Source organism: Vigna radiata, chromosome 8 (assembly GCF_000741045.1).
Source record: "Vigna radiata var. radiata cultivar VC1973A chromosome 8, Vradiata_ver6, whole genome shotgun sequence".
Lineage (NCBI taxonomy): Eukaryota > Viridiplantae > Streptophyta > Magnoliopsida > Fabales > Fabaceae > Vigna > Vigna radiata.
The window spans coordinates 24,091,749-24,119,352 of record NC_028358.1 but is presented as its reverse complement, the minus strand read 5'-3'; the positions used below and the strand labels follow the sequence as shown (position 1 = coordinate 24,119,352).

Sequence of the window (27,604 nt, the reverse complement as noted above, 5' to 3'; positions counted from 1 at the left end):
ATAAAATTGACGGAAAAGACTTATTTGCATCAAATTAACAAAAATAAGAACCTATGAGACTAAAAAAAAAAAGGAAAGTAACCTATTTAAAATTATGAAAAATAATAGGGATATTAAGACATTAAATTTCTTTTTTAAATGCAAGTAATTTAACATGCTAAAATTTTTTATTATTATTTTGAGAAAAAGGGACGTGTGCATGATAGACTTGACAAAAGACTACAGTATATCGCATCACCCAATTTTGAGCTTCTCTATTGGTGGCTCCCAGTGAACCCTCGTTGTGGTGTGTGTACGCTTTCTTCATCTTTTGAATTTTGGAATCCATGGGTCAGGGAACTCCGGGCGGAATGAACCGGCAGGGCGACCGGAAGCCGGATGGCGGCGACAAGAAGGAGAAGAAGTTTGAGCCTGCGGCGCCGCCGACCCGCGTCGGGCGGAAACAGAGGAAGCAAAAGGGTCCGGAGGCGGCGGCGCGTCTTCCTACGGTGACTCCGGTGACGAAGTGCAAGCTGAGGCTACTAAAGCTGGAGCGAATCAAAGACTACCTGTTGATGGAGGAGGAGTTCGTGGCGAATCAGGAGCGCCTCAAGCCTCAGGAGGAGAAGGCGGAGGAAGACAGATCCAAGGTCGACGATCTTCGAGGCTCTCCCATGAGCGTCGGTAATCTCGAAGAACTCATCGACGAGAACCACGCCATTGTTTCCTCCTCCGTTGGTCCGGAGTACTACGTCGGAATCTTGTCTTTCGTCGATAAGGATCAGTTGGAGCCTGGTTGTGCTATTTTGATGCATAATAAGGTTTTATTTTACTCGCTTTACGCTTTTTCGGTTTAACTGTGGAAATGAAATGTGTGAAATTATTGGAAGCTCGTTGCCTAGGGTTTGACTTTGTGATCGATAAGAATCACTAGTTCGTCTGCGTGCGTGAAGCTTATAGTAACTTTATGAACAAAAAAATTTCTTGTGTGAAGCTTTTATTTTCAGGCTAGGTTTTGTTGTTTTTTCATGGTATTGTTGGGAATTGCAGACAAAAGGGGCTTATGTGGCCACGATTGCGGTCACTGAGATCCCAAAAGCCTCAATTTTGTAGCCAAGATTTCACTCGCGGACCTATTTTTTAAATCTTATATCTATATTATTTCAATGGACTTAAATAGGAAGTCATGGAATATGTGTCCTTAGATTGTTCAAGTTTTTGTATGTGTGTGTATGAGGCTGTTGACAGTAGGATGTTGGAGTAGATAGTTTGTGAATAGGAGTCATAGTAAATTGTTTGATATTTACACAACGTATAAGTAAAGAGCAGTCCTATCTTTCCTGAAGTAATGAGTTTAATTTGTGTGATTTGGGAGCATCCGAAGCTGATAAGAGAGTGGGAGAAGTTGTGGTTTAAATATTCTTTTGAAGCATAACGTGATCTTTGATTTTGACATGATTATTGTTTCGTTATTTGAATTGATCAAGTATCTTGGTGTGGTTCAGGTGGTTAGATGCTGGTGGTTTAATGATTTTGTTTTTATGTTTTTTTATCAGGTTCTCTCTGTTGTTGGCCTTCTTCAAGATGAAGTTGATCCTATGGTCTCTGTAATGAAGGTTGAGAAGGCTCCTCTGGAATCTTATGCTGACATTGGTGGTTTAGATGCCCAGATACAGGAAATTAAGGAAGCAGTTGAGCTACCCCTGACGCATCCTGAACTATATGAAGACATTGGTATTAAACCTCCTAAGGGAGTCATATTATACGGAGAACCTGGAACTGGGAAGACCTTACTTGCGAAGGTTTGCATTAACCTTTTCTTCTTGTAGGGATTTTCTAATGGAGTTTCGGCATTTTCTTTTCTAGTCTCTTATTTTCTCATTTTCACCACCTTTATATTGAGGTGGTGTTTTGATTTAAGGAATATTTTAACACTCTTGGGAAAGTGACATGCAAATAAAAGTTTACCGTGTTTGGTAGAAGAGAATAAAAATATTTGCAAGACATAAAAGATTATTGGGCACCTTAATTTGTCAATAAATGGGAATAAAACTTTCCTGTGATAGTTGACTAAAAAGTTACTGAACTTTCTCATAGTAATTGGTAATAAACATACTATTCCCAGAAAAGTTCAATAATAAAATATATTTTATAAAATTTCCTGGGAATCCTATTTCTCGGAATTCATTTCCAGGAAACTGATTTTGTGGTGAATAAAAGATTCAGAGTACCAAATGCCTCCTTAAGCTGAAGTTGCTGAGAGTGCTCCATGATAAGTTAATGCTATGTAGTTTTGAATACTTTGCCCTAATGTATATGGACAAAAAGGGATTGTGTCATTCTCTTGTTTATACTGCGTGAAAATTATAGTCTGTGTCTGCCTTGTTTAAATGGTACTTTCAGGAATTCTCTAGTTGTTTGCTAGCGATTGTTTGAGGCTTTGATGATCACCAGTAGGAAAAAGAGAATGCAAACACATAATAACTGATATTCATTGTATTATTGGAATTCAGAAAACTAGACAGTTGTAAGTCTCCTACCAGAGCAAGTCTCCTTTTAGAGACTTTTCACTGCCACTAAAACCTAATGCTTCACACCTGCCTTCCGAACTCCCCTTTGCTTCCCTAGAATGATGGCTAGCTCAGCTGAATATACCTTCCGTAGGGTGGCTTTGTTTTGCACCTAGGCCTGGCAATTTGTCTTCCTCTAAATCCTTTATGTCCAGGCCAAGATAACTGTCATGCTTTGCAGGAGTTACTGAATGGCATAAGGAAATGGTTATTGGATGTCACAATGAAAATTTCTCTGTTGGAATTTGAAATACCTGCATGCCCAACTGACACTAATTATGACCAGTCTACTGTATTGATATTGAAGACTTATGCTACAAGGTGTTTTCATCCCGTGTTCACTCTTATGTGTTAGCTTTTAAATACTTCCATTCCATGTGTTTTTCACTGCCATGCAATTGAGTGTATTGATTACTATAAGATTTTAAAGCTGTATGCAAAATCCCATGTAAAAGTTGTTTAATCTTTCTGGTTGGTAGAAAATACTGTAATATTGAATTAGAAATATATAGACTCTTTTAGGAATGAATGGAACTATTTGTATGGAAAGAAGCAGCTGACAAGTTACTTTTATTCAATAATCCTAGAGTTTATATATTCTTTGATCTCTTAAAACAAAACTTGACCTGGGCACTTATAGGCATTAGTGACCTACGTCTACTAATGCATGATTGCCTGTAATGCTATTTCTTTTAATACGACAATGCCTTTTGTGTATTCAGGCTGTGGCAAACTCAACATCAGCTACATTCTTACGTGTTGTTGGTAGTGAATTGATACAAAAATATTTGGGAGATGGCCCAAAACTTGTGAGGGAACTTTTCAGAGTTGCTGATGATCTTTCTCCTTCTATTGTATTCATTGATGAAATTGATGCTGTTGGTACAAAAAGGTAATTTAAACCCCAACTTCAACAGCCATGATGGGGTGGAGGTGGAAGAGTGATGTATTGAATCACTCCATGAGCTCCTAGGATTCTTTTCCTATATTCATTAGCTTACCAGCACACATGTTTTTACAGGTATGACGCTCACTCAGGTGGAGAACGTGAAATCCAAAGGACCATGTTAGAGTTGTTGAACCAGTTAGATGGTTTTGATTCAAGAGGAGATGTAAAAGTGATTCTGGCAACCAATAGAATTGAAAGTCTTGATCCAGCTTTGCTGCGACCTGGTCGAATTGACAGGAAGATAGAATTTCCTCTTCCTGATATCAAAACTAGGAGACGTATTTTTCAGGTAGGCACGATTAATTTTGTGAGGCAATACACACACTGTTTTTGGTGATGCTTTATCCTGGTCCATCTGTGCTCTTTGTTTTTTGTTTTTTAATTACATGCGTTCAAAAAGTCATAATAATTGTGTTCTTTTTTTGAAAAGGTAAAATATTAAAGAAATGCTGTATTATTCCTTTTCTGCATGAACTAAATATGTAATATGTTTCGGTACAAATAAATTACGAGAAGCAATCACTGTTCTAATAAAAAATTCAGTAGTTGCAAAATGATCTGAAAAAGCTATATGTTGCAGAATTACCTTTTTAAATCTTAGATAAATGGTCAATATATTTTTTTCCTGAAATGTCTCTTAGGAAGCTATTTAAAAAAACAATTATTTTGCTAAATAAATTAACCCAAATTCACACAATGTTGTTCTTTGGAATCTGTGTAATATCTTAACATGCATGCTATGTTCAACCATACCTAAAGTTTTCATACTTTTAAATTAAGATACACACATCGAGGATGACATTAGCTGATGATGTCAACTTGGAAGAATTTGTTATGACTAAAGATGAATTCTCTGGAGCTGATATAAAGGCAATATGTACTGAAGCTGGTTTACTTGCTCTGCGAGAACGCCGGATGAAGGTAAGAAATCTCATCGTGGCTCTATTGTCTGTGATATAAAAATAGTCTTCAATGTTTGGAGGTTGCTAGTTTTTACAAGCTCATTTTGATAAGGCTCAAATATGTTAAGCCAAGTAGAACTGACAATTGCTTTGGTGGATTTTTCCAAAAGTTGCAATTCTAGAAATCTTTCCTAGGGGATTGGGTAGCTGTGAAAAGAGGAGGGCGGGGGGTTATAATGCTAAAATTCTTTCCGAGGAAATGTAAAAGAATATACCTCAACTCTATCTCGATGAGTGTGCAGGATTGAGAATAATGCTGTTCCTGTGTAGAGAGTTGATTGTGTGTATTTTTGCTGCAGCTTTATTTATTAATTTTTTTTTCTTTATATATTAGGAAATGTAGGAATGAGCATGGCATCCTTTAATGCTGCAGTACGAAAAGAAAACGAAATTAGAAATAAGTTAGAAAAATAAGAGAAAAGAACTCGTAACCATCCTAAACTATATTTTTTGCAAATTTAGATTCCTTGAACTTTGTTTTAGTTTTAACCAGCCAGCAGACTTTTACTCTTTTTATATAATGAACCCTTCTATTAACATGGGATTAAGTAACTAATGATAAACAAAAGTAGTTTTATTTTATAACGGAAAATAGTATGCAATGATCCTAAATTTTATGCCTAGCAAATAGACTTGAGATTTCGCAGTTTATCTGGAATAGAGTTTTTCGAATCAACAGTTTTTAAATTACTTTTAAGTTAATGATAGTAAGAGTTTAAGGATTAATTGGGATGAAGTGAAATTTGACTATACCTTTCTGTAAAAGGCAGTGGTTTTCCCACCTCTTGTTTTTAATCTATTTGTTTGTATTCTTTTTGGTTCGTATTGTATATCTATAAATCATTTGAGGTTTTCTCTCCCTAATTTATGATATATAATTGTTTAATACTTGTTCTGTTGTCTCTTTTAGGTGACTCATGCCGACTTTAAGAAGGCCAAGGATAAGGTGATGTTTAAGAAGAAAGAAGGGGTGCCTGAAGGGCTGTATATGTGAAATAGTTCCGTATATTATCCCCAGTCCTCTCGTTCTTTTTTTAATGTACTAGTCACGGGAACAAATGTCAATTCATTTGTATTATGCGAACAAATGTCATTTGTATTTTGGGGGCTTTGAATCTCAAACTATGATTGATTTTAATTCAATATATAGTTTTCTACCAATTTCATTGATTTTGGAAATCGATCCATATTCTGTTTAGTCATGTTAACGATGACCATGCTTATTGAGAAACTACTCACGGCTGTTGAATTATAAAACACAATTCACAAGAACCTGGTGTTTAGACTCTTGGAGGGACAGTTTGATTGTAAATTTCAGAAATTTACATCCTTCTGCTATTGCTTGAGGAACGATGCTTTTAGTTCACTCCGCTTGGTCTCTGCGCAAAAGAAAAGGAAGAAAACTACATAACCATAATAGTTAGTTATTGAGTTTGATAACATATGGGGAAATTGTTGTCTTACCGAGGATGACGTGTTCGTGCCGGCTAATGACCGACTCGAATATATAAGATTTCTCTTGTCTTTCACCCTATTCTCTTTTTTCTGTCACTTGTCCTTATCAATAGGAATGGTAAAAAAATCTGCAAGTATCGATATCCGCAAGTAAAATCTGTGACGGATAGTTATTATCCGTGGACATTTACTATTCAGAGGATATTTTAATATCCGTTTCTGAACGGGTCGGGTAGAGATCGTATATTACCCGATCTGTGGGTATCCGTTACCTGCAAAATATAATAAAAAAAATTAATTCATATATATTTTTTAATTAAATTTAATTAAAAATAAAATAAAATTATATTTTATTAGGTTAAATTTAATTAAAATTATATTTATATTTAATTTAATTTATATTATATTATATATATTTTTTTGTAATTTTATTTAAATTTTATTTTAAAATGTATAAAATATTTTTTTTTTTTTGCGGGTATCCGCAGATACTTGCGGATTTTAAAATATCTGCGGATATTTTTTAACTGGGTATCCAGCAAGTAGCGGGTAGGATAGTAGGTAGGATTTTATCCGACGGGTCGGATTGCGGGTAGGCACTATTCGTGCCCGACCTGACCCGTTGCCATCCCTACTTATCATTCTGTTGCTTTGGCCTCTACTGCTTCCCTTTCTTTTTCTCGGCCAAACTTCCCTTTGGTTTTTTGATGGTTGTAGTAGATGTTTTCGTTTCAAGTTTGGATAACTAAAAAAATTAATTTTAACATGTTTCTTATCTCATATTAAATAAACTTAATTATAATAAATTATAATTAAAATATTTTATTAAAGTACAAAAATTAATTAGAAATTCAATATTAAAAGTTAAATAATGACATAAATACGCATTTACGATCTCCTCTGGACAAAAACCTAGGGTGACCATCCTTTTCGTTAGACATTGTACATCCTTCATGTTTACAGGGCTCCTCATGTTGATGAAGACAATTCTCCTTAATTCCTTCTTACGTTATCAAGAAATGGAGGAACTTTCCCACCCATATCCTAAACACACATTTTTTATCGGGCTATTGTGTATTGTGTGGAGTTGCTCCTCTAGGTTGGCTCCATGTAACCACAATATTGTTGATATATGTTTCGATGTTCCTTCCTATTATCGGCTTCAAAATTTTATCCATTAAGCGTTAGCAGGTAACTTGGTAACAATAATTGTCTGATCCAACCATAAATGTGTGTTGCATGTTTTAAGACAAAATCATTTACAAGACTTATATGTTTAAACTATATTTTAAAGTTTAACCAAATAACATTAAACAAAATGAGAATATGAAGATGCTATAACTAGAATAGAATAAAAGAAACATAAGTATTAGGTTCAAAATCTCTAATCATCTAGCAATATAAAAAAGTCTTAAGAAAACTCTTAGGCATATATGTAAAGTAGAACAACCTAAGTTAAAACATTCAGACGGTAATCGATTAAATTCTCAATGGACAAAGATGTTGAAGTGTCGAGACCAAGTTTTGGTGAAAGCCTTAAGTGTCTCAACTAAAAATTAAAAAACATGTAGAAACCAAAACTTGCTAAACGTTCTAGCCAAAGAAAAAAGAAATCTCAAAAAGTGTTTAGAAACAGACTAGATGATATCATGAGCTAAATCATTCACTTCATCCAAGGATGAAGTTAGCATAAGAGATCCTTATGCATAGTAGTCTCCCTAGCTTTTATTTTTTTTAGTTGGAGTTGGGTCGTGGACAAAAGAGGCCGAAACTTCATTTGCTCCCTCCACCACTACCCCTTGCTCCCTCCACCTCCCCAACCATCTACAAATTTTTGTTCATTACAAAAATAGCATTTTTTACTTTTAACCCTATTTATTCACTTTATTCTGAAACCCTAAATTCCTTCCTATTTTTACTCACTCATTTTCACTCGCGCAGTCCCACCCCCCACTCTCCTAAGTCTCACTTTCTCTCTTTCCAGATTCTCACCCCCTCCAACTCTCACAAGATCCCTTTCTTCTTATCTCTCAACTCTTACTTCTCTTCTCCATATCCATTTGATTCTTCTCCATATTCCTGTTTCCATATTCGTTTGGTTTCGTATTGCGGAGGTGTGACTTTTCGTGGTGCAGCGGTGTAGGGTGTTTGTGGTGGTCATTTGGCGGTGCAGCGGTTCCAAACGATAATGAATATTTATTTTATGATTAAAAATAATGAATATTTTATGACTAACATCATAAAAAAATAATTTTATTGACATTGATAAAAAAAAATTAAATGATTTACAATTTTCTAAATTTAAATGATCAAATTCCTTTAAAGTTTTAAAATTTCAATATTTTAATTTTTTATTTAAGTGATTATATAAAATGTTTCAACCTTTTTATAAAAAATTAACTATCCTCCAAAATATTTTTTCCTGACACATTGCAACATGTATTTCTTCCTTATGTATCAACATTTGTTTATGTGAGATTGCTTAACTCTTCGTAAGTTGGTGTCGGTAAGATAAACAATCAAAAAATTCAAAAGATACAACAATGGAAAGAAGCATAAACCAGACTATCGTATTCATGTAGAGTATTAGAGTGAGTAAAAGTTTAAAAAATATTAACCCTAAAAATGAAATTATACTAAAGGATAAAACAAGAATATAAAGATGGAGAGAAGGGTAAAACAGGAATGGGGAAGTGGAGAGAGCAAAGGGTAGTGGTGAAGGAAGCACCACTCCAAAGTTAAATGTGAGAAAGGCCAAAAAAGGGGAGGCCTCTTTTGTTCACGAGAGCCCCTACGATTCTTTTATAGGTGCTTTACCCTGCACCTCCAACACTTAACCTTGCTCATCCAACTTTTTCAAAAAATCCTTTCTTAACCTTAGTAAATATTTTTTCACTTTTTTTTTCTATATTAAAGTAATCCTACACCCCCTTTAACTCTACACTCTTTTAATAAAAAAGTTTAAAACTTTGTTTCTTATTTATAATTTTTAGTAAATATGTAATTTAATTTAAAAATATAATATTATTTAACATATTTTCATATTTTAATAATTATTAAAATATAATTTGTATTATTATAATAGTTATATTAAAAAATTTAAAATTAAAATAATTAGAACAAAAGTAATAATAATAAAAATAAAGAAACAAAACAATAAAAATAATAACATAAAATGTGATTTAATATATATATAATATATTAAATTATATTAAAATATTAAATTAATGGAATAAGATTTCGAAATTTTTAGATTTTTTAATTACTATTACTTTAATTTTAATTTTTTAATATTATTATTATTATTATAATAATATAAATTATATTTTAATAGTTATTTAAATATAAAATATATTAATTAATATTAAATTTTTAAATTAAATTAAATAGTTACTAAATTATAAATAAAAAACAAATTTTAATAAATTTCTTTTCCGATAACTATGTTATCGGATACGATGATTATTATTATTTTTTAATTTTATTTTTTATTTAAAATTTAATAATAATTTAATTTAATTTGATATTTTAATATAATTTATTATATATATATATATATTAAATTAGATTTTATATTATTGTTTTACTTTTTTATTTTTATTTTTATTACTTTTATTTTAATTATTTTAATATAATTATTATAATAATAAAAGTTATATTTTAATAATTATTAAAATTTGAAAAAGATACTAAATTATATTAGATTTTTAAATTAAATTAAATAGTTATTAAATTACAAATAAAAGACAGTTTTCAAAATTTGTTTGCAGTGTCAGAGGTGTATGATTACTTTAATAAAAAAGAAAGATAAAGTTAAAAAGATATTTATTATGGTTAAAAAAGAAATTTTTTAAAAAAGTTAAAAGTGTAGGATGAAGTGTTGAAGATTCAAGTAATCCAAAATGAAATTTTTGAAAAATTAGAGGTATAAGATAATATGTTAGAAGGTTAAAATTGTAATTTTTGGAGATAAAAATGAGATATTGGAGTGTAGAGACCCTTCTTTTATATTTTTTAGAGGAAAGAGGGAATGTAAAGGGAGGAAGAGAGGGTCACGGATATAAGAAAAGCTCTGGATTTTGTAGCAGTGGGAGAAAAAGGCGAGAACAGGTATGGGAACTAAATTGCTTTTATTCCTTGTATCCTGTGGTTAGTGAATGAAAGTTGAGTTTATTTTTGAAACTTTGGGATTTCATTGATACTTATTAATATTTTGATGAAATGTATGAATATGAGAATGTCAGAGCTGCAACAGAATGGTTAGCATGGAATAATAAACCAAGAGGGTTTTTAATATAAATGTGTGTCTTTTAATTTTTACTCAATTTAACTTACTACACAAATAATAAATATAAATAAAAGAGTAAGGTTGAGAGAAATTTGCACAGATAATTTTTATACTGGTTCAGATCTTACCAATCCTACGTCTAGTCGCTTATGTCAAATCAAGATAAACAGTTCACTAATCACAAAACAATTACAAACTACATTCACAAAGAAACAATTTGTAAAAGTTTAGAAATCACCTCTCTTGATACCACAAGAGATGAAACTTCACCTCCTTTGAATCTTCACAAAGGATGAACCACTTCCTCTTAATACTTCACGAACTATGAAACACCTCCTCCAAATACTTCACGAAGGATGATCCTCTTCCAAAGACCTCCTCAGACACACCAAGGATGAACCAGCTATTCCTCCATCACCGTAGCAATGTACCAGCACCACAGACAAGAGTTTCCTTAGTTGAGAAAGAGCACACACTTCTCAAAGAGTTCTGAGTGTTTTAGCACAAGGGAAGAGTTATTGTTTATGGATAAAGAGAGCCTATTTATAGACTCAAGCAAAAATTCTTCCATTCTTCGTAACTGGCCATTTAACGCTTTTAATCGATTAATATTAATGTTAATCGATTAAAATGAGTACAATAGCTAGTTTTCAAAAACCAGAAAACTCCAACGGCTAGTTTTAATCGATTATTCTAAGGATTAATCGATTAACTAATCCATTAAGAAAGGTATTAATCGATTATTCCCTTGCCAGTTGAGTTTTCAGCACCTGTAACATTTTAATCAATTAATGCTTGATTTAATCGATTAAAACCATGCGTTTATGATTCTGAACAACAAATATAAAGTATGAAGGTACAAGAATCAAAACCTACTACAAATCTAAGTCCTAAACATTTAAACTACAATTATTACAAAAGCTTTTAATAACAAAATATAATTCTTCAAAGGATCTTCATGAATCTTGATAAATCTTGACTTGATTTGGGCATCATCAAAACTTCATCTTCACCATTTTGCTAATAGAGAAACTCACCTTTCTTTATAATTGTGAAGATTGAATTGTTTTGTGCACTTTCGATGATTTCTTACACTTGGAGGTTGATCCAATAAGATATGTTAAGGATAATATGTTCTAAGTCCGTTTGAGCTAGTTGAAACTTGGTGGTTTAAATATTGTGAGTCTAGAAAATTTATGATAATCTGATTTGGTTTATGATTTGTGCACATGGTTTGAATATATAAATTTATGCAATTGATAAAGAAAATATGGCATACTATAATTTAAGTGAGTCTTGGCAGTTATTGAATCGATATAAAGTTGGTGTATTGGTTCTGGATATTATAAAGAAGAAGAAACAATTCTTTCAAATTTGAATCATTGATAGATGCTAAGTTATGTATATACTTAAGACTATAATACAAATGGATGAAGTATGAACCAAATTGCATGACCAATGAATTATAATGAACTTTTATATGGATAGTTAGTACAACTGAAAATGAGTGCTCTGATTAGTTGAATCCTAGCTAATTGTGAGTGTGATGTGTGATATAATGCGGCTTAGATGGCTAAGTTTTAGGTTTTGAGGATATGTACTTATAAAACTGGTCAAAACCTGTATGAAATTTGTTAAGACCGTGAGCATTCTTATGTAAATTGACCGTTATTTTGTATGGTCTAATTACTTTACTCAGATCGCACTAGTGCAGAATTGGCTTTTAACGTCACCCATTAGACGTTAGTTAGAGGGGTCTGCGACGTAAATTATTGACCGGTGGCAATTTCGTAAATAAGTCAGACCTATAGACGTCAGTTAGGGGGGGGGGGGCGACGTCTATAATATTATAGACGTCGGGGCCCCTACTAACGGACGTCTACATGTCTAACAGGTAGGTGAAAAGTCGTTTCTTTTTGCCATGTAGACGTTAGTGCCCCTCCGAACTAACGTCTATAGTCTGACAGGTAGGTTAAAAGTTATTTTTTTCCACCATCTAGACGTCTGATCCAGCCATCTACCATCTATATTCGATTATAGAAGACAATGCCCCTCCCGACCGACGTCTATATGTCTGACAAGTATGTGAAAAGTCATTTCTTTCCGCCATCTAGACGTCTGATCGTGCCACCTCAACGTCTATATTTGATTATAGATGTGTTAAGCCCCTGGCAAGTGTACAAGATCGTATCAAGTAATAATAGACAGTAAGTCCAAGATCGTTTCCCAAAGGACTCTTAGGCCTTATCTTTCATGTAAATTGATTGCATAAGACTTAAGTAAGAATTTAATTTAGGGTTTTGAATGCAAAATCTAAAAGAAACATGCAAATGCAAATTTGAATCAATTGGCAAGTAAAAGATATGTATGAATGAGGTTGTTGGAGTTTACAATTTCATCCTTATTGTTGAAAGGCTTTTGGTCGCACAAAAGTCAACAAAACCTAGTCTCCACTAATGTAGTATAGGGCTGACTAGGGATCAATCCAAGGACTTGGCAAAATCAAGTTTAGAATTATAGAATTGAGCCTATTTATTTATTTACTATTTACTAAAACTAGGTGGGGAAAAAAATGAAATTCCAAATTAAAACTATGCTAATCTTCAATTCACAGTAACAAAGAAATTGAAATAAAAATGGAAAAGGAATCCTATAATATGAGACAGAGTTGTAATTTCAAAAATAGAGATTAGGTAACTAAACCCAAAGGTTGCATATCAAAATAAAAGGAAAAAAATACAGAAAACTAATTCTACACTACTAAAATGAANCTAACGGGATAAAATCAGATTACGAACTATAAAAGAGAGGTACAAAATCAAAGATGGAAATCAGAATTCAAAGCCAGGATGTAGAATCAATAGTTCAAATGCTGAAAATTAAAATTCACGTGCAAGAAATGAAGTGCAATCTGAATCAGAACTAGAACATGAACATTGCAGAACATCAAATCTAAAAGTAGAAATCAATCAAAAGTAAACAAGAATCAACTAAGAATCTCCAAGAAATTATTACAGCAGTAAATGAAATCAAGTAAAATTGCAGAAATGGTAAACTGAACATGAGTGCAATTGATAAGCAAGAAAGTAGAAATTGAACAAGTAATCAAAAGAAACTTCAATGCTTTATTGTAATCAAAAGCTAAACTTACAAAAGTATACCATGAACACCAGAGAACACTCACGGTCTGTTACCCTCGTGAGCAAAATCCAGTGCAAAAGACAATCTTTAACTCTAAGAAAACTTCTAAATCTAAAAATAAAGCGAGAATTGGAACTTAGAGAGTCTAGAGCAAAGTCGAGAGCTAGAGCGGTGTCTGTCACCCACCACTTGTGTGTTTCTATATTACAAGGCTTCTTTATATAGGAAAAACTAAAACAGAAAAAGAAAAGAAAATGGGAAAGGGGGAAAGCACCGAATAACAGACTTGGAATATTCTGGGGCATTAATTCAACGAACTCGGATCAAGAACACTCCAACCGTCAACTGCTTCGCACATGCCTCCATTCTGACCGATCAATCTCTTGGGCTAGCTTCCGTTGGGCCGAGACACCTTTATTCAGCTTCCTTTCTTCTCAGCCATCCGATCCACTCTGCTTCGTCTTCTCTGGTCACGAACCCTAACGAGGGTTGAGAGAATTGGGAAAACCCCAAATCAGAGCCTAATCTCCTTTTGCCCATTTGAAGCACGAACTAAAAGACCCCTCTCCCAGCTTTGCCTTCAGCGCTGTTGAAACGCAGTGTTTCATTAAGTCCCAAGGGCTTCAGACAATTTCTTTCACACACTGCACCCATTTTAATCAGCATTGGGCTTTTAATTCAGCCTAAAATCGTCAGCCATTGCCAGCCAAGTCTCTACAGTGTGCATCCCTGCAGCGGTCCAAATCCAAAAACAGCAACCCAATAATATTGCATCAGTCCATCACAATCCAATCTACAAAAAGAAAGATTTTAACAGCAAAATAATATCCTATAATTCTAGAAAACAATTTTTTACATTTAAAGAAAAGAACAAAACACTTATTTATTAAAAAATACTATTTATTTAACTAAAAAGGAAAAATTAATACTATTTCTATTTAAAACCTATTTTTATCCTAATTATACTAATCTATCTTAATTCTAGAAAATTAAAGGCTAAACTATCCTAAAAGAGTAATATTAACATAGAAAAAAATGGGGAAATTTAGAGACTTAACACTTATCCACCCTCTTATATCTACTATCCTTATTACATTCGCTTTATTATCAATGTCATGCAACTTTCTAAATTAGCCTAAACCCAATTCCTCGACGAAGAGAGCCTATTACTAATTACTAGTTTACCATTCCTAGTCTCCCTAGTAATTACCAACGCATTAGAGTACAAAAGCTTAAAGCAATTGATCGTCCTACCTATATTCCTAAGAGGTATTTCATTATCAAGAGAATTCTAATCAGTTTTAGATTTTGTCGTACGTTCCCGTATCGAAAAAATCAAATATCATACCACCGAATGAGTTAAAAGATGTAAGCATTAAAGTACAAAGAAGAAAACCCAAACAATTGATAATAAGAGCATGTGAATATAACAAGAAGTTTCATACAAGAGAGTTTCAAAAACGACTATATTGTTCCCCAACAACAAAGGGATTAGTTCACCATGATCATGGTGAAACTAGATGGAATTAATGAAAGAGATGAAAGAGTAAACCCTAGATTTGATAATTTGGAGCCTAAGCATCCAAGAAATCGCCTCCAAGAAGTGTAGAAAGTGCTCAGAAGTCTTCCACTACCAAAAGATTACCCTAAGGGTCACACTGGGGCTATTTATAACGCAGAAAAATAACAGAATTTCGGCCCAGGCCCATCATTTAGGCATTCAACGCTCATTTGACCGCTCAGTGGTGGCCCCCATAATCGTAGGACGCTGAGCGGTGTCGCCCAAGCGAAAAACAATGAAAAACTGGTCTAGAACTGGCGTTCAACGCTCATTACCGCTCAATGGTGGCGCTCAGCGCTGCTGGAGGGCGCTTGGCCGCTACCTGCGTCACAAAATTGCACTCTGGTCAACTTTTCAGCATTCCTGTCAACTGTTGACTTTTTGGTTGACTGATTGACTTTTCTGGTTGACTTTTTTGCATTCTGGTTGACTTTTCTGCACTACAACTCTTTGGTAATTCAAACCTTCTTTCAAATCATTCAATAAACCTACAAAATCAAGGGAAACCAAGAAAACTTTGACTCTCTTATTCTCTCACTTAAGAAAAATACATGATTTCAACCTAACTCTAAACCATAAAGGGTGTGATTTAATATCAAAATTAAGTATGAAAATAACGGTTTTCAACCGTTATCACATCCTCAAACTTAGAATTTTGCTTGTCCTCAAGCAAAACAAAATATAACTCAGTTTTCAAACAATCAATACAATGAATTAACACTTTTCAAACTCTTTCTTCCAAGACAAGTAATGACTCTCAGCTCATTATAAAAATATCAGTCAAGATGTATAAATACATTACTTCCATTAAACTCAATATGGTGTTCAGATAATCACACTCTTTCCAACAGATGCTATTATCATGAATGACCAATTAACCAAGCACAGATGCAATCATGTATAGTTGGAACTACTCCTCACTAAGGAAAGTGTTTCACTCAAACACACGGGTGTATATTGAGGTGACTCATTCTCTCTACCATCACAATGTCACACAAATTAACTTTGCCTTTCATTTAACCACAATCAATCATACTCACAAGTAGGTTATCATCACAAGGACTTTTCATGGCTTGTAACGTGGTTGGGTTAAGAAGAACATTGGTTTTTCTGGATCACAAAATCCTTGAGTTAAGAGAGTTATTCACATTTATAATTTAAACACAAACTCTCTTTAGACAACCAATCTCACTTATTCCCAACTTTCCTTTTTCTTTGCATTGAGCTTTTCTTCTCATTTTATTTTTTTTATCTTTTCTATCTTTTTCATCTTTTCATGTTTTGTTCAACATATTAGCTCAATGCTTATCTTTTTCTTTTTCAACTTTCCCAACAGCCCCAAACTTGAACCTTTATCAATACCACACAATAATTCTCAACTTAACTCAAGGTAAAGATTTGCAAAAGGGTTTTCTCATATTGTTTAAGGCTTAAGTTCAAAAAGGGTAGAACACATTGTGCTCTTTTTAATAAGGACGAAACTTTTTGCATTGACTAAGAAAGGGCTAAATCAAAAATGGCCTTGGTCATATGACACATGCAAGCAAGTGATTTAATCATAGAAACCTAGGCAAAGTCATTCATGCTTTCAAAGTAATAGCAAATCATTCAATAACAACTCTGGAGTTCAAAACCTCACATATGCTAATTTCAAGTTCCAATACATAAATACACATCCTACCCAGTATCATAATCACAATCATGTTATCATGCATCTGTTCATACATATTGTGAACCACCACCTGTATATAGTATCTCATATATAATCTCAACATCAATTAATATAAAAGCATCATCAAGCACATTCATCAATTCATCATCAACCCATTGCATCAGATATAAGTACATCAACACCTATTCTAAAAACAGAAGCAAATAAAGCACTAAAAAGATAAGTTTAGAAAACTGGGTTGCCTCCCAAATAGCGCTTACGTCACGAGCCTGACCCAATAATCCTCCAGCATCCTTCAGTAGATGCATATTTTCCTCATTAACACCCATCAGTAGATGCTAATCTTTCTCATCTTCATTAGCATTCATCAGTAAATGTTGTTAATGACAGCCATCAGTAGATGCCTCATCACATAGCATCCCTCAGTAGATGCTTAATCACATAGCATCCTTCAGTAGATACTATTATTCCTCATCCTGATCATAACAACATCCATCAGTAAATGCTATCATCATCCTTATCATAAATACATCCATCAGTGAATGTTGTTATCTGAGTCCTCCTAACGTCCTTCAGTAGAGGCTATCATCACTGCCATCAGAAACAACATATAACCTAAATAAAATATAATAAGATAAAATGAAATCAAATCAAATGAAATCAAATAAAATAAAATAAAATAAAATAAAATAAATCAAATCAAATCAAATCAAATCAAATAAATCAAATAAATAAAATAAAACAAAATAAAAGATAAAAAATTCAGAAACTGAGTTGCCTCCTAGCAAGCGCTCTTTTAACGTCATTAGCTTGACTCAGTAAAACTCAAACACCCATCAGTAGGTGTTGATATTTTCCTTGTTTGATATTCTTTTCTTTTTCTTCTTCCTGCTGAACTTTTTTAGAAAATTGAGAACACCAAGCACCTGTTTCCATATATCAATCATAGGAACTTTAATCTCCAATTTCTTGAAGATTTCAATAAAGCACTTAAACTTCTTTTCTTTCCTATGATATTTCTTTTGATGAGGAAGGGGTTTTGTTTATGATCTTTTCTTCTTTCCTCTCTTCCTCTTTTTCTCACTCTTCTCCTCCCTCAACTTTCTCTTTTTCTTTTTTCTTATTTTCTTTTTTATTTTTGCACATTTTTTCTTTTTTTCTTTTCTCTCAACCACTTCGTTTTCTTCCTCATTATCTTTATCTTCCTCACTCAACCTTTCTATTTCTATCTCCTCTATCTTGTCTTCTTTTCTCTCCATTTTCTTCTCCTCATCCATCTCTATCTTTTCTTCCTCTATCTTCTCCACCTTTCTCTCCATTTTTTTGTCCTCTATCTTCTCCTCATCAATAACCTTATCACTTTCAAAGATAGTGGCTTGACTTTATCCTAGAATCAAATAATTTTTATCCTCTTTAGGGTTAACTTTAGTATTAACCCTAGAATCAAATATCTCAATCATAAGACCAATTTGCATCCACATCCTTTTACATGATGCATCTATGCTTTTCTGATAGGAGACGACATTTTGCATAACTTGTTGAAAGGTGTCCTCCAAACGGCTTTCTGACGGAGATAGTTGCTGCCAATGTTGTTCAATTTCCTTCGTACTTCTAAGATAAGAAAAACTTGTACCCATGTCCTGTGGAAACAGTTAGTCACTCTTTGTGTTCTCCTCTACACTTTTGACATGGTATATTTCCCTATTCATGATACTCTAAAAAAGTTTGTCAGAATTTTTGTTTTCCTTAAGTGGAGTAATTTGTTGCTCAACAGCTTGCCCAAATTGGCTTTGATCCATGTATGAATGAGGTTCCCACCAGTGGTTGAAATTATTTTGATAGAATTGAGTGCCCATATAATCAAATTCTTGTCCGTACTGCATTTTGCAAACGCTAAGCACAAAACCCTAGAAAAAATTTATTAGAAAAAAAATAAAAATACACATAAAATCAAGTCAAATTTAATCAAATTCACACTACGAGAAAAGATAAACCAAATGAGTCCCCGACAACGATGCCAAAAACTTGTTAAGTCTCTAGCAAGTGTACTAGATCGTATCAAGTAATAATAGACAGTAAGTCTAAGATCATTTCCCAAAGGACTCTTAGGCCTTATCTTTCATGTAAATTGATTGCATAAGACTTAAGTAAAAATTGAATTAGGGTTTTGAATGCAAAATCTAAAAGAAACATGCAAATGCAAATTTGAATCAATTGGAAAGTAAAAGATATGTATGAATGAGGTTGTTGGGGTTTACAATTTCATCCTTACCCACCCTCTTATATCTACTATCCTTATTAAATTCGCTTTATTATCAATGTCATGCAACCTTCTAAATTACTCTAAACCTGATTCCTCGGTGAAGAGAACCTATTACAAATTACCAGTTTACCATTCCTAGTCTCCCTAGTAATTACCAAAGCATTAGAGTACAGAAGCTTAAAGCAATTGATCATCCTACCCCTATTCTTAGGCGGTATTTCATTATCAAGAGAATTCTAATCAGTTCTAGATTTCCTCGTACGTTCCCGTATCGACAAAATCAAATATCATACCACCGAATGAGTTAAACGATGTAAGCATTAAAGTACAAAGAAGAAAACACAAACCATTGATAATAAGAGTATGCGAATATAACAAGAAGTTTGATACAAGAGAGTTTCAAAAAGGACTACATTGTTCCCCAACAACAAAGGGATTAGTTCACCATGAACATGGTGAAACTAGATGGAATTAATTAAAGAGATGAAAGAGTAAACCATAGATTTGATAATTTGGAGCCTAAGCATCCAAGAAACCGCCTCCAAGGAGTGTAGAAAGTGCTATGAAGTCTTCCACTGCCAAAAGAATACCCTAAAAGTCGCACTGGGGCTATTTATAACACAGAAAAGTAACAGAATTTCGGCCCAGGCCCATCATTTAGGCGCTCAACGCTCATTTGACCGCTCAGCGGTGGCCACCATAATCATAGGACGCTGAGCGCTGTCGCCCAAGCGAAAAACAGTGAAAAACTGGTCCAGAACTGGCGCTCAGCGCTCATTACCGCTCAACGGTGGCGCTCAGCGCTGTTGGAGGGCGCTTGGGTGCTACCTGCGTTACCAAACTGCACTCTGGTCAACTTTTCAGCATTCTGGTCAACTGTTGACTTTTTGGTTGACTGATTGACTTTTCTGGTTGACTGGTTGACTTTTTTGCGTTCTGGTTGACTTTTCTGTACTGCAACTCTTTGATAATTCAAACCTTCTTTCAAGTCATTCAATAAACCTACAAAATCAAGGGAAACCAAGCATAAAACCAAGAAAACCAACTTTGACTCTTTTATTCTCTAACTTAAGAAAAATACATGATTTCAAGCTAATTCTAAACCATAAAGGATGTGATTTAATATCAAAATTAAGTATGAAAATAACGATTTTTCAACAGTTATCAAGACGTCGGGCCCCACTACATCCAATGTCTATATATACCACCAATATTATTTTTTAAATCGAATGGACGTCATATTAGTGAGATCCCCGATGTATATTCCATTATAAACGTCAGTTTCTCGGGCAATTGATGTCTCATTTCTTGTTAAATCAGTGATTGCGAACCAACAGTTTCGCGCACTTCATCGGCTTCCTTCGCCTTTTCTCTTCGCTGCATTGCATTTTCAGGTGCGTTTGATCTCTTTTGAACCGTTTAAACTTGCTTTTACTCCGATTAAAGTAATCTTTGATGTATTATGTTTCATTTGAACCGATTAAAATGAGTTTTCGTTGTGTTTTGATGCAATTTTTCTTGAGTCTTTGGGTACCGTAGTGCACCTTCTCCCTTTGCTAGTTTCCTCGTAAGAAAAGCTAGCATTTTTTTTTGGATCTCTTATGGCATTTCAACCTGAAGCCGAATCGGAGTCCTTGCCTAATTCCATTCCGACCGCCAAAGAAAAAGAATACAGGCTTGTCTTTGGGTTGAAATGCCATAAGAGATGCAAAAGACATAATTTTTTCTTACGAAGAAACTAGCCAAGGAAGGAGGTGCTACTACGCTACCCAAAGACATGAGCAGAACTACACTAAAACACAACGAACACTTCATAAACGTCAGTTCATGTCATGTTCGACGCCTATAGTGCCCTTAGACGTTGGTTAGTTCCACGTCTGACTTCTTTATAGTGCCCTTAGACATCGGGTAGTGCCATGTCCGACATCTTTATAGACGTCGATCATGTCATTGAACCGACGTCTATAATTACGTTGGACCTGTAGAATCCGACGTCCCATTATCATTATCCATATAGACATCGATTCGGGATGTGATGTTAAAAGCCAAAAATAACATATGTCTAAGCTCTTTCTGCACTAGTGTCGCTGAATCACTTATATGGGTATGGAATTCTGTTAAAAAGTGTATAAACTAGTAAACCTAGGGTTTTGGATAATATTGATGTTAGAGATGTATGAATGCTTTAGATGTCTGCTTAGCTATATTGATGGATAGTATGTTTCTACTTTATGATCATAATCTATTAATAGGATGATCTAATACCGTGAAATAGTGGATATGTCGTGTCTTTTAATTAAATAGAATCTGATAGGCACCTGATTATGCTAAATTCAACGTGAATTATTCGGTTATGGATCAAAGAGCTTTAATCCATAGTTCATAGTTCAAACGGTGTATTGTAATGTACAAAGTAGCCAAAGTAATTAATTTTTCAAGGATGTCTGTTTACGTTAGTATAATATGGTGAAACTTGGTTTATGATTGAGTTGATTGAGCAATAATTAGGATGATTCAAAAAGGAGTAATATGGGACTTATCTATGTGCCAACAACTCTTTATTACCCAATAGTTGCTATACACTTTATGGCTGTTTATACACTTATCTGTACTGGGGTATTTATAAAGTTGTATTTCATTCCATATTATTTTAGAAAGTTTTAAAGAATAATGTAATTGTATTTAAGTACATTTTGATATTTGTATTGTGCATAAATAATTGTATTCAATTCATTTAAAGAAAATGGTATTTAATGCAGAAAAATATTAGTTTTTACACGTTTTCATAAAATTCAAATTAAGGGTATTACACTCATAGAGTCTATAAACTCGAACATATATCCTAATGCTAAGGTTAACTTTTCACATAAACTCCAATTTCTTTTTAGTGTGTTTAGTTATAATTAGGAGTATGTCATTACTACGTGTATTGGATACGACACTATAATACATATTAAAAAAATGTATAATAATTTCCAAAACATGATAAATTATGATGTGTAATTCTAAATTAAAAATTATCTACCATTAAAAATTATACATATTAATAAAATATTGAGATAAATATAAATTACTGAAATTAAAAGAATGACCGAAATTGAAAAAGGTATCCATCCAGTCATCCATCTTCCTCACACTCTAGCCTCTAGCCCTTGCTCACAGTTAAACTCTTACTCACAGGTACGTAAGTCCATCTTTCCTTCTCCTTTGATTTTCCATTTTCTCATCTCATACTCCCTTTCACTATTTCAAGCTCCTAATCAGAACACTCTCCCAGTAATAAGGCGAAAGAAGCTTACAAGGTATTTTAAGTTTTAGGTTTTCATTAATAAAACTGTTTTAGGGTCACTTTCACTGTCGCCGCCCTTAAGATGCGCTGCTGATGGACCGGTCAGTTAAAGGTTTCTTTTCCCCCAATCCTCCTCTACCAGCTCATGTAATTTACCCCTTTCCAACCAAAGATAGGGGCTTTCATGAACAATTTCATCAATTAAGAAAATTACTTTTTGTTCTCTTATATGTTCCTGATTTTTAATTGTCTGTGCTGTGTTGGGGTATCCTGTTGTGTGTGTTGCGAATGGGAGAAGATGCTAATTGATGAGGGTAGATAGGTGGTGTGTGACGGTTGATGAAGGTGAAGGTTCACTGGGTTGGTGAAGCAGTGAGAAATAGGTGTTGATGGACTTGAGTTGCTACTTATTAATAATATGCAGAGTGCAAATGGACTTGGCCTAGAAGCAACTAGGGCCAAACCACAATAAATTTCCCCAGTGACACCATCCCAAAATGTGTAAATATCCTAATCATTCTCTCAGCATATTGCTGTTCATGAAGGAAGAAAAAATGTTGCACATGTGATTATGAGTTTAACTGGAACCTTCTTTCATGTTTGAAACATGGGTGTTGCTTTGGTACCCTTTTAAACGGGTTTGGGTACCCTTTCTCATGGAGCCAATGAAGAGATACCATAAGTGAATTGGTCATCCACGTAGGTGGGGACCCTCTCGTTGTATGTGCCTCAACGATTCTCTCATTAATACCCTTTGTCGCATAGCATCATTAACTGTTTTTCATTTTTTTTTCTATTTCAATCTTCTTCTCTGGATAGTTTTTTCATTGTGGCATAGTTTAGTTTGAAGGGACCCTTTTATTTTCTTTCACAAATGCTTCTTTTTCAGTTTCAGGGATCCTTTTATTTTCCTTCGCAATGGGTCCTCGACAGTGCCAAGTCTGCATCGAAGCTTTGTCCAAGTACAAGTGCCCTTCATGCTACTTACCTTAGTAAGCAAAAACCCAACCTTTACTTTCTTCCTTCAAGCTTATTGTTGTTAATTTTGTTTTTGAAAATTGTTGCTTGCAGTTGTTCTCTGGTCTGTTACAAGAAACACAAAGGTATGGACTTTAATTTATGTGCTCCTTATGTTGGTTGCATGCATGTTTCATGTTTGATGTAATGCGGTAAGTTCCCAAGTCAATGGAACAGTAAATATCTTATTTTATCTTCTTGTATTGCTTGAGTACTAAATCTGACTTCCATGGTTCTTTACCATTGACTTTTACCAATTGAAATTGAGGCCTATTTTGTGTTAGTTTGTTCATGTGGTAAGGCCAAAGACAAACCAGTAAGCAGAATATATTTAAGTGCAGTATTATTTTATTTGGTTTATAAGATAGATATAGATTAAGTAGTTTTTTTTATTGAGTCACTTGAGATTTTGTTTCTTGTTTTTATTTTTGTACTTGGTCCAAGATCCTATTTGCACCTATTTAAAGGCGGTCAAGATTAAATGAAAATCATCATAGTGAATTGATGAGTCTATCATAGTGTGTGCATTACTTTTTTTCTACAATTCTCACCGTAACCATTAATCTTTATTGGCATTTGCTACTCGATTCTGGAATTGATCAAACATACATCAATGTTGCAGAATTGCCATGTGTCAAGCCGCAACCTTTGGAGGTCATAACAAGTAAGTTTTATTCACCTGCCTGTCTAATTTGGTGAGGTAGTCTCTAGACGCTAATTCCATGAAAAACTAACCTTTCATATGCTGAAGTACTAAGCAAAATTTTTCAGTTTGACGTTTGGCAGAAACATAAGTGGCGTGTAGTGTATATTCCTTTAGACATGTTCCCTGTAGTTTCCTGAAAATTTGTTATTCTTGGAACTGCACTGCACTTAGACGTTAAAATAAAGCAATCAGCAATGTTTAAGTATGGAATAAACTTCTTGTTTTCGGAAACTAGTCACCATGTAATAATTCATTTTCAGTGTTGGTAAGCAATTTGGTGATTTGATACTAACGTTTCCTACTGTTCATCAGCATTTCAGTGTTGGTAATCATGTTGGTGATCTGATACTAACGTTTCCTATTGTTTATCAGCCGCTGTTTCAGAATCACTTGTAGAAAAGACATTAGTAGTTGATGAAAGAAGTGAGGTGTTGCAAAAATTCCAACTGGAGGCAATAGGTATGTAAGAATGCTCAACATGCAATATCAAAGTACCAAAATCAGTGGTGGAATCTTCATATTGGTTAAATATGTATTATGATTATGATTATATTGGTTAAATATGTTTATCAGCCACCGTTTCAGAATCACTTGTAGAAAAGACATTAGTAGTTGATGAAAGAAGTGAGGTGTTGCAAAAATTCCAACTGGAGGCAATAGGTATGTAAGAATGCTCAACGTGCAATATCAAAGTACCAAAATCAGTGGTGGAACCTTCATATTGGTTAAATATTTATAATGATTATGATTGTATTTTTGATGCAGCCTCTTCTAGGGAGATTCGTGATTCTTTGAATGATAAAGCCCTTCAAGATTTAATTTGTCGTATTGATTCTTCCCCAAATGCAAAGGATGTAAGAACTTTCTTTTTTCCCATTTCAATATATTTTCTTAAAATTTTCAGCGGTGTGGAATGTGTTAGTTTTAATACTGACCGAAGTGAAGTTATAGAGAGATTTCATTTAAATTTTGTGTTTCTCTGTTAGGAACTTGATAAGGCTATGGCAGAGGAGGCATTTCGCTTGTTCACTGACAAGGTACTGTTATATGTTGCTTCTGCACAACCTTTATAGGGTTGAGTCATATTGGATAAATTCTAGTGGTCATGTACCTCTTAAGCCTTAATTTTCCTTTTGTTCCTCTGCTTTCCAGATTTTATCAACCATCAATTCCTAACTGCAAACACTGGTTGCTGAAAGGAGAAGTTGTGCAATATGAAAGGAGCCGCAGATAGACCCTCCAAATTTTGCTGGTTTTGGTTAATATTGCTTTTTCATTTGTACAGTTTTTCGCTGTGATTCAGCCTTTAATATATGAAAAATTTTGAATCTTCATTGTGGCATTGTATTGATAAAAAGAGTGATTTTCCTTTGATCATATGATTGATACCATCTCAGATGTACTACGTTAGCCTTTTCCAAAAAAGAAAATTAAGTTGTTCATTATATTTGGATATCAAATTTTTATCCCACGCAGATGTTATTGATATTAATTAAATAATTTAAAAAAATAAAAATCAGAATAGAAAAAAACATGATATTATGTTTTTTATGTTGAAAAAAATAGTTTTTTTTTTCTAATATTGAAGATAAAGAAAGTATAATTATATAAATATAAAATAATTATTAAATAGATTAAAAGTAAGTTATGAAATCACGGATTAAATTAAATTTAATATAATTTTGATAAATTATCTAATAAACTAAAGGTGTTGTAGCGAGTTACAATGGAGATATGAGTGAAGACAAGTATTAAAATGGAGACCCAAAGATATGTATATATTATTTATTTATATTCATGGAGATTTTTTTGTAAAAATTAGAACGGTTTCGAATAATATTCATTAGGTTCATTATTTGTCATTCTACTAAACCAAAACACGTTATCAAAAAATTATCAAATCAAAAAATTGTTAAAAAGAACTTTTTCCTACTAAAAATACGTTAGAGGAACACTAAAATACTTTCATGTAATTGTGCTGCAGAGACACAAAAATACTTTCATGTATATATCTATAAGTAAAGTCGACAAAAGATATGATGTTTTGATATATGTTTTAATTATTATGATATAAATATTCTTGAATATTTATTATATGTTGTTATCAAAATGCCATATGTATATAAGTTATGTTTTCTTGTCAGCTTATAATTTATTTTAAAATTCAATGATAATATTTTTAAATTATTAGTTAGTTTTAATGGAATAATGTTTTAGAATCAACTAATCAAAATAAAATGGTTTAGAATTGAATAATTTTTTAAAATTTGAGTAGAATTTGTCTTTTTATTGAGATTTATGAAATTAAAATTGTTTTTAAAGAGATTCATTTCATTTAGACTTAAATTTTGGTGGGAAATTTAATTAAAAATATGTGTTTAGAAATATTAATTATATATTTTTAATAATTTATGATGAAAATTTTATTTGAATTATATTTAAAGATAAACGTTTTATTTTATTAAATATTTGCGTTAATAACTTTCACATAGTTTAATTTATTTATTTTTTTTAAAAGTATAAATGATACCATTCATATTGGTTGAGATAAAAAATAAAATAATTCGAATTTTTTTTTATACCAAATGACAGGTTGTTCAACGTATCCATCCCACCAATGTGTAACTTTTATTTTGGGGTATTTGAATGAGTTCAAAACTATGAACTATCATAGATTTTAGTGGGAGTGAGTTCATTTTTTTTTAGGCTTAAATATGTTTAGTCTCTAAGTTGGGAACTGAATTTCTGTTTTGTAATCGCTTTTAAAAATGATGTAATTAAGACCCTGAATTATTAATTTTGATGTTATTAGGTTCCTTCTGTTAGGTTGGTAAAAAGGGCGTTAACTTGTCTGTACTTTTCTTATCTCTTCTCTACTTTTTTTTTCTGACAATTCTTTCTCTTCTTTCTCTCTCTTCTATTTCTTTCTCTCACCATTATAATTACCTCTCATCTTTTTCTCTCTCTTCCACCATTTTTAGTATTAATTACCATTGCACTTTCTCTTTCAATATTAAGGACACACTGATACAGTTGACAAATGTTTAAAACTTTTTAAGTTTTGAGAAAATTTGAAACTATTATACAACTATAAACACTACAGATTAATTTACTTTGACGAAAAATCATTTGCATACTTCTCATTTCAAAGTACTATAAACAATCTGAAGTTTGAAAGTAATCTGACAACCTTGAACAAACCTCATAGTTTAGCCACTTCATAAAACTATCCGTTAAAAATGTATGTGAATGTTTTAAACATGAATCTATAAAACATTACCTGTGAGAACAGAGGACTCGAACAACTTTTTTTTTTCCAACATAAGCACATATGCTAAAACACAATCCATATTTTAGTGACACAATTCTTCAGTTCATTACCACTGGAGCAAGAACGTATCACCTCTATCGTTCCTTCTTCTCCTTTGGGCGTGGACCAACAATTGTATTCTTCTCTACCAAAACAGACCACATGCCGCTGAAAAGCCTTGTCGGAGCTCCAAGCACCACCGTGAGTCACTGTTGCTTTTTCATTGACACCACGAAGCGAATCCGAAACAGAAAACTAATCGCATCACCTGCAAGAAAAACCTGATACAAAAACGGAAAACTAGTCGTTTATGTCCTTTGTCTTACCCTTTCACTTCCTTATTCTACTCAGTCCCTTTTGTTATTCTTAGTCTTGGTTTTTGGGTTTCCATATCCCCACTTTTTTTACATTGATAGATCTTGGCCAAAAGCAAAATAAAGTT

General features: G+C 33.2%; 2 protein-coding genes across 9 annotated transcripts; both read left to right on the top strand.

The window, feature by feature from the left end:
* Positions 1 to 229: 229 nt before the first annotated feature.
* Positions 230 to 5,630, top strand: LOC106772282 (26S proteasome regulatory subunit 4 homolog A). Its single transcript, XM_014658579.2, has 6 exons — positions 230 to 800; positions 1,536 to 1,781; positions 3,272 to 3,441; positions 3,571 to 3,787; positions 4,279 to 4,419; positions 5,371 to 5,630. The coding sequence occupies exons 1-6, from the start codon at positions 327 to 329 to the stop codon at positions 5,452 to 5,454; spliced, it is 1,332 nt and encodes a 443-aa protein (XP_014514065.1). The 5' UTR covers positions 230 to 326; the 3' UTR covers positions 5,455 to 5,630.
* A 16,301-nt stretch (positions 5,631 to 21,931) lies between these two features.
* On the top strand, positions 21,932 to 25,297 carry LOC106771132 (zinc finger HIT domain-containing protein 3). Of its 8 annotated transcripts, none has more exons than XM_014657043.2 (10): positions 21,947 to 22,020; positions 22,094 to 22,142; positions 23,019 to 23,121; positions 23,201 to 23,232; positions 23,769 to 23,810; positions 24,225 to 24,311; positions 24,426 to 24,512; positions 24,618 to 24,706; positions 24,839 to 24,889; positions 25,005 to 25,243. In XM_014657043.2, exons 3-10 carry the CDS (start codon positions 23,048 to 23,050, stop codon positions 25,026 to 25,028), a joined length of 486 nt encoding a protein of 161 aa, XP_014512529.1. In that variant the 5' UTR covers positions 21,947 to 22,020; positions 22,094 to 22,142; positions 23,019 to 23,047; the 3' UTR covers positions 25,029 to 25,243. The 8 variants fall into 8 exon arrangements, with proteins under 8 accessions (XP_014512531.1, XP_014512529.1, XP_014512530.1 ...); XM_014657044.2 differs by having other exon boundaries at positions 21,948 to 22,020; positions 22,105 to 22,142; XM_014657045.2 differs by lacking the exon at positions 22,094 to 22,142 and having other exon boundaries at positions 21,932 to 22,020.
* The last annotated feature ends 2,307 nt before the right edge of the window (positions 25,298 to 27,604 follow it).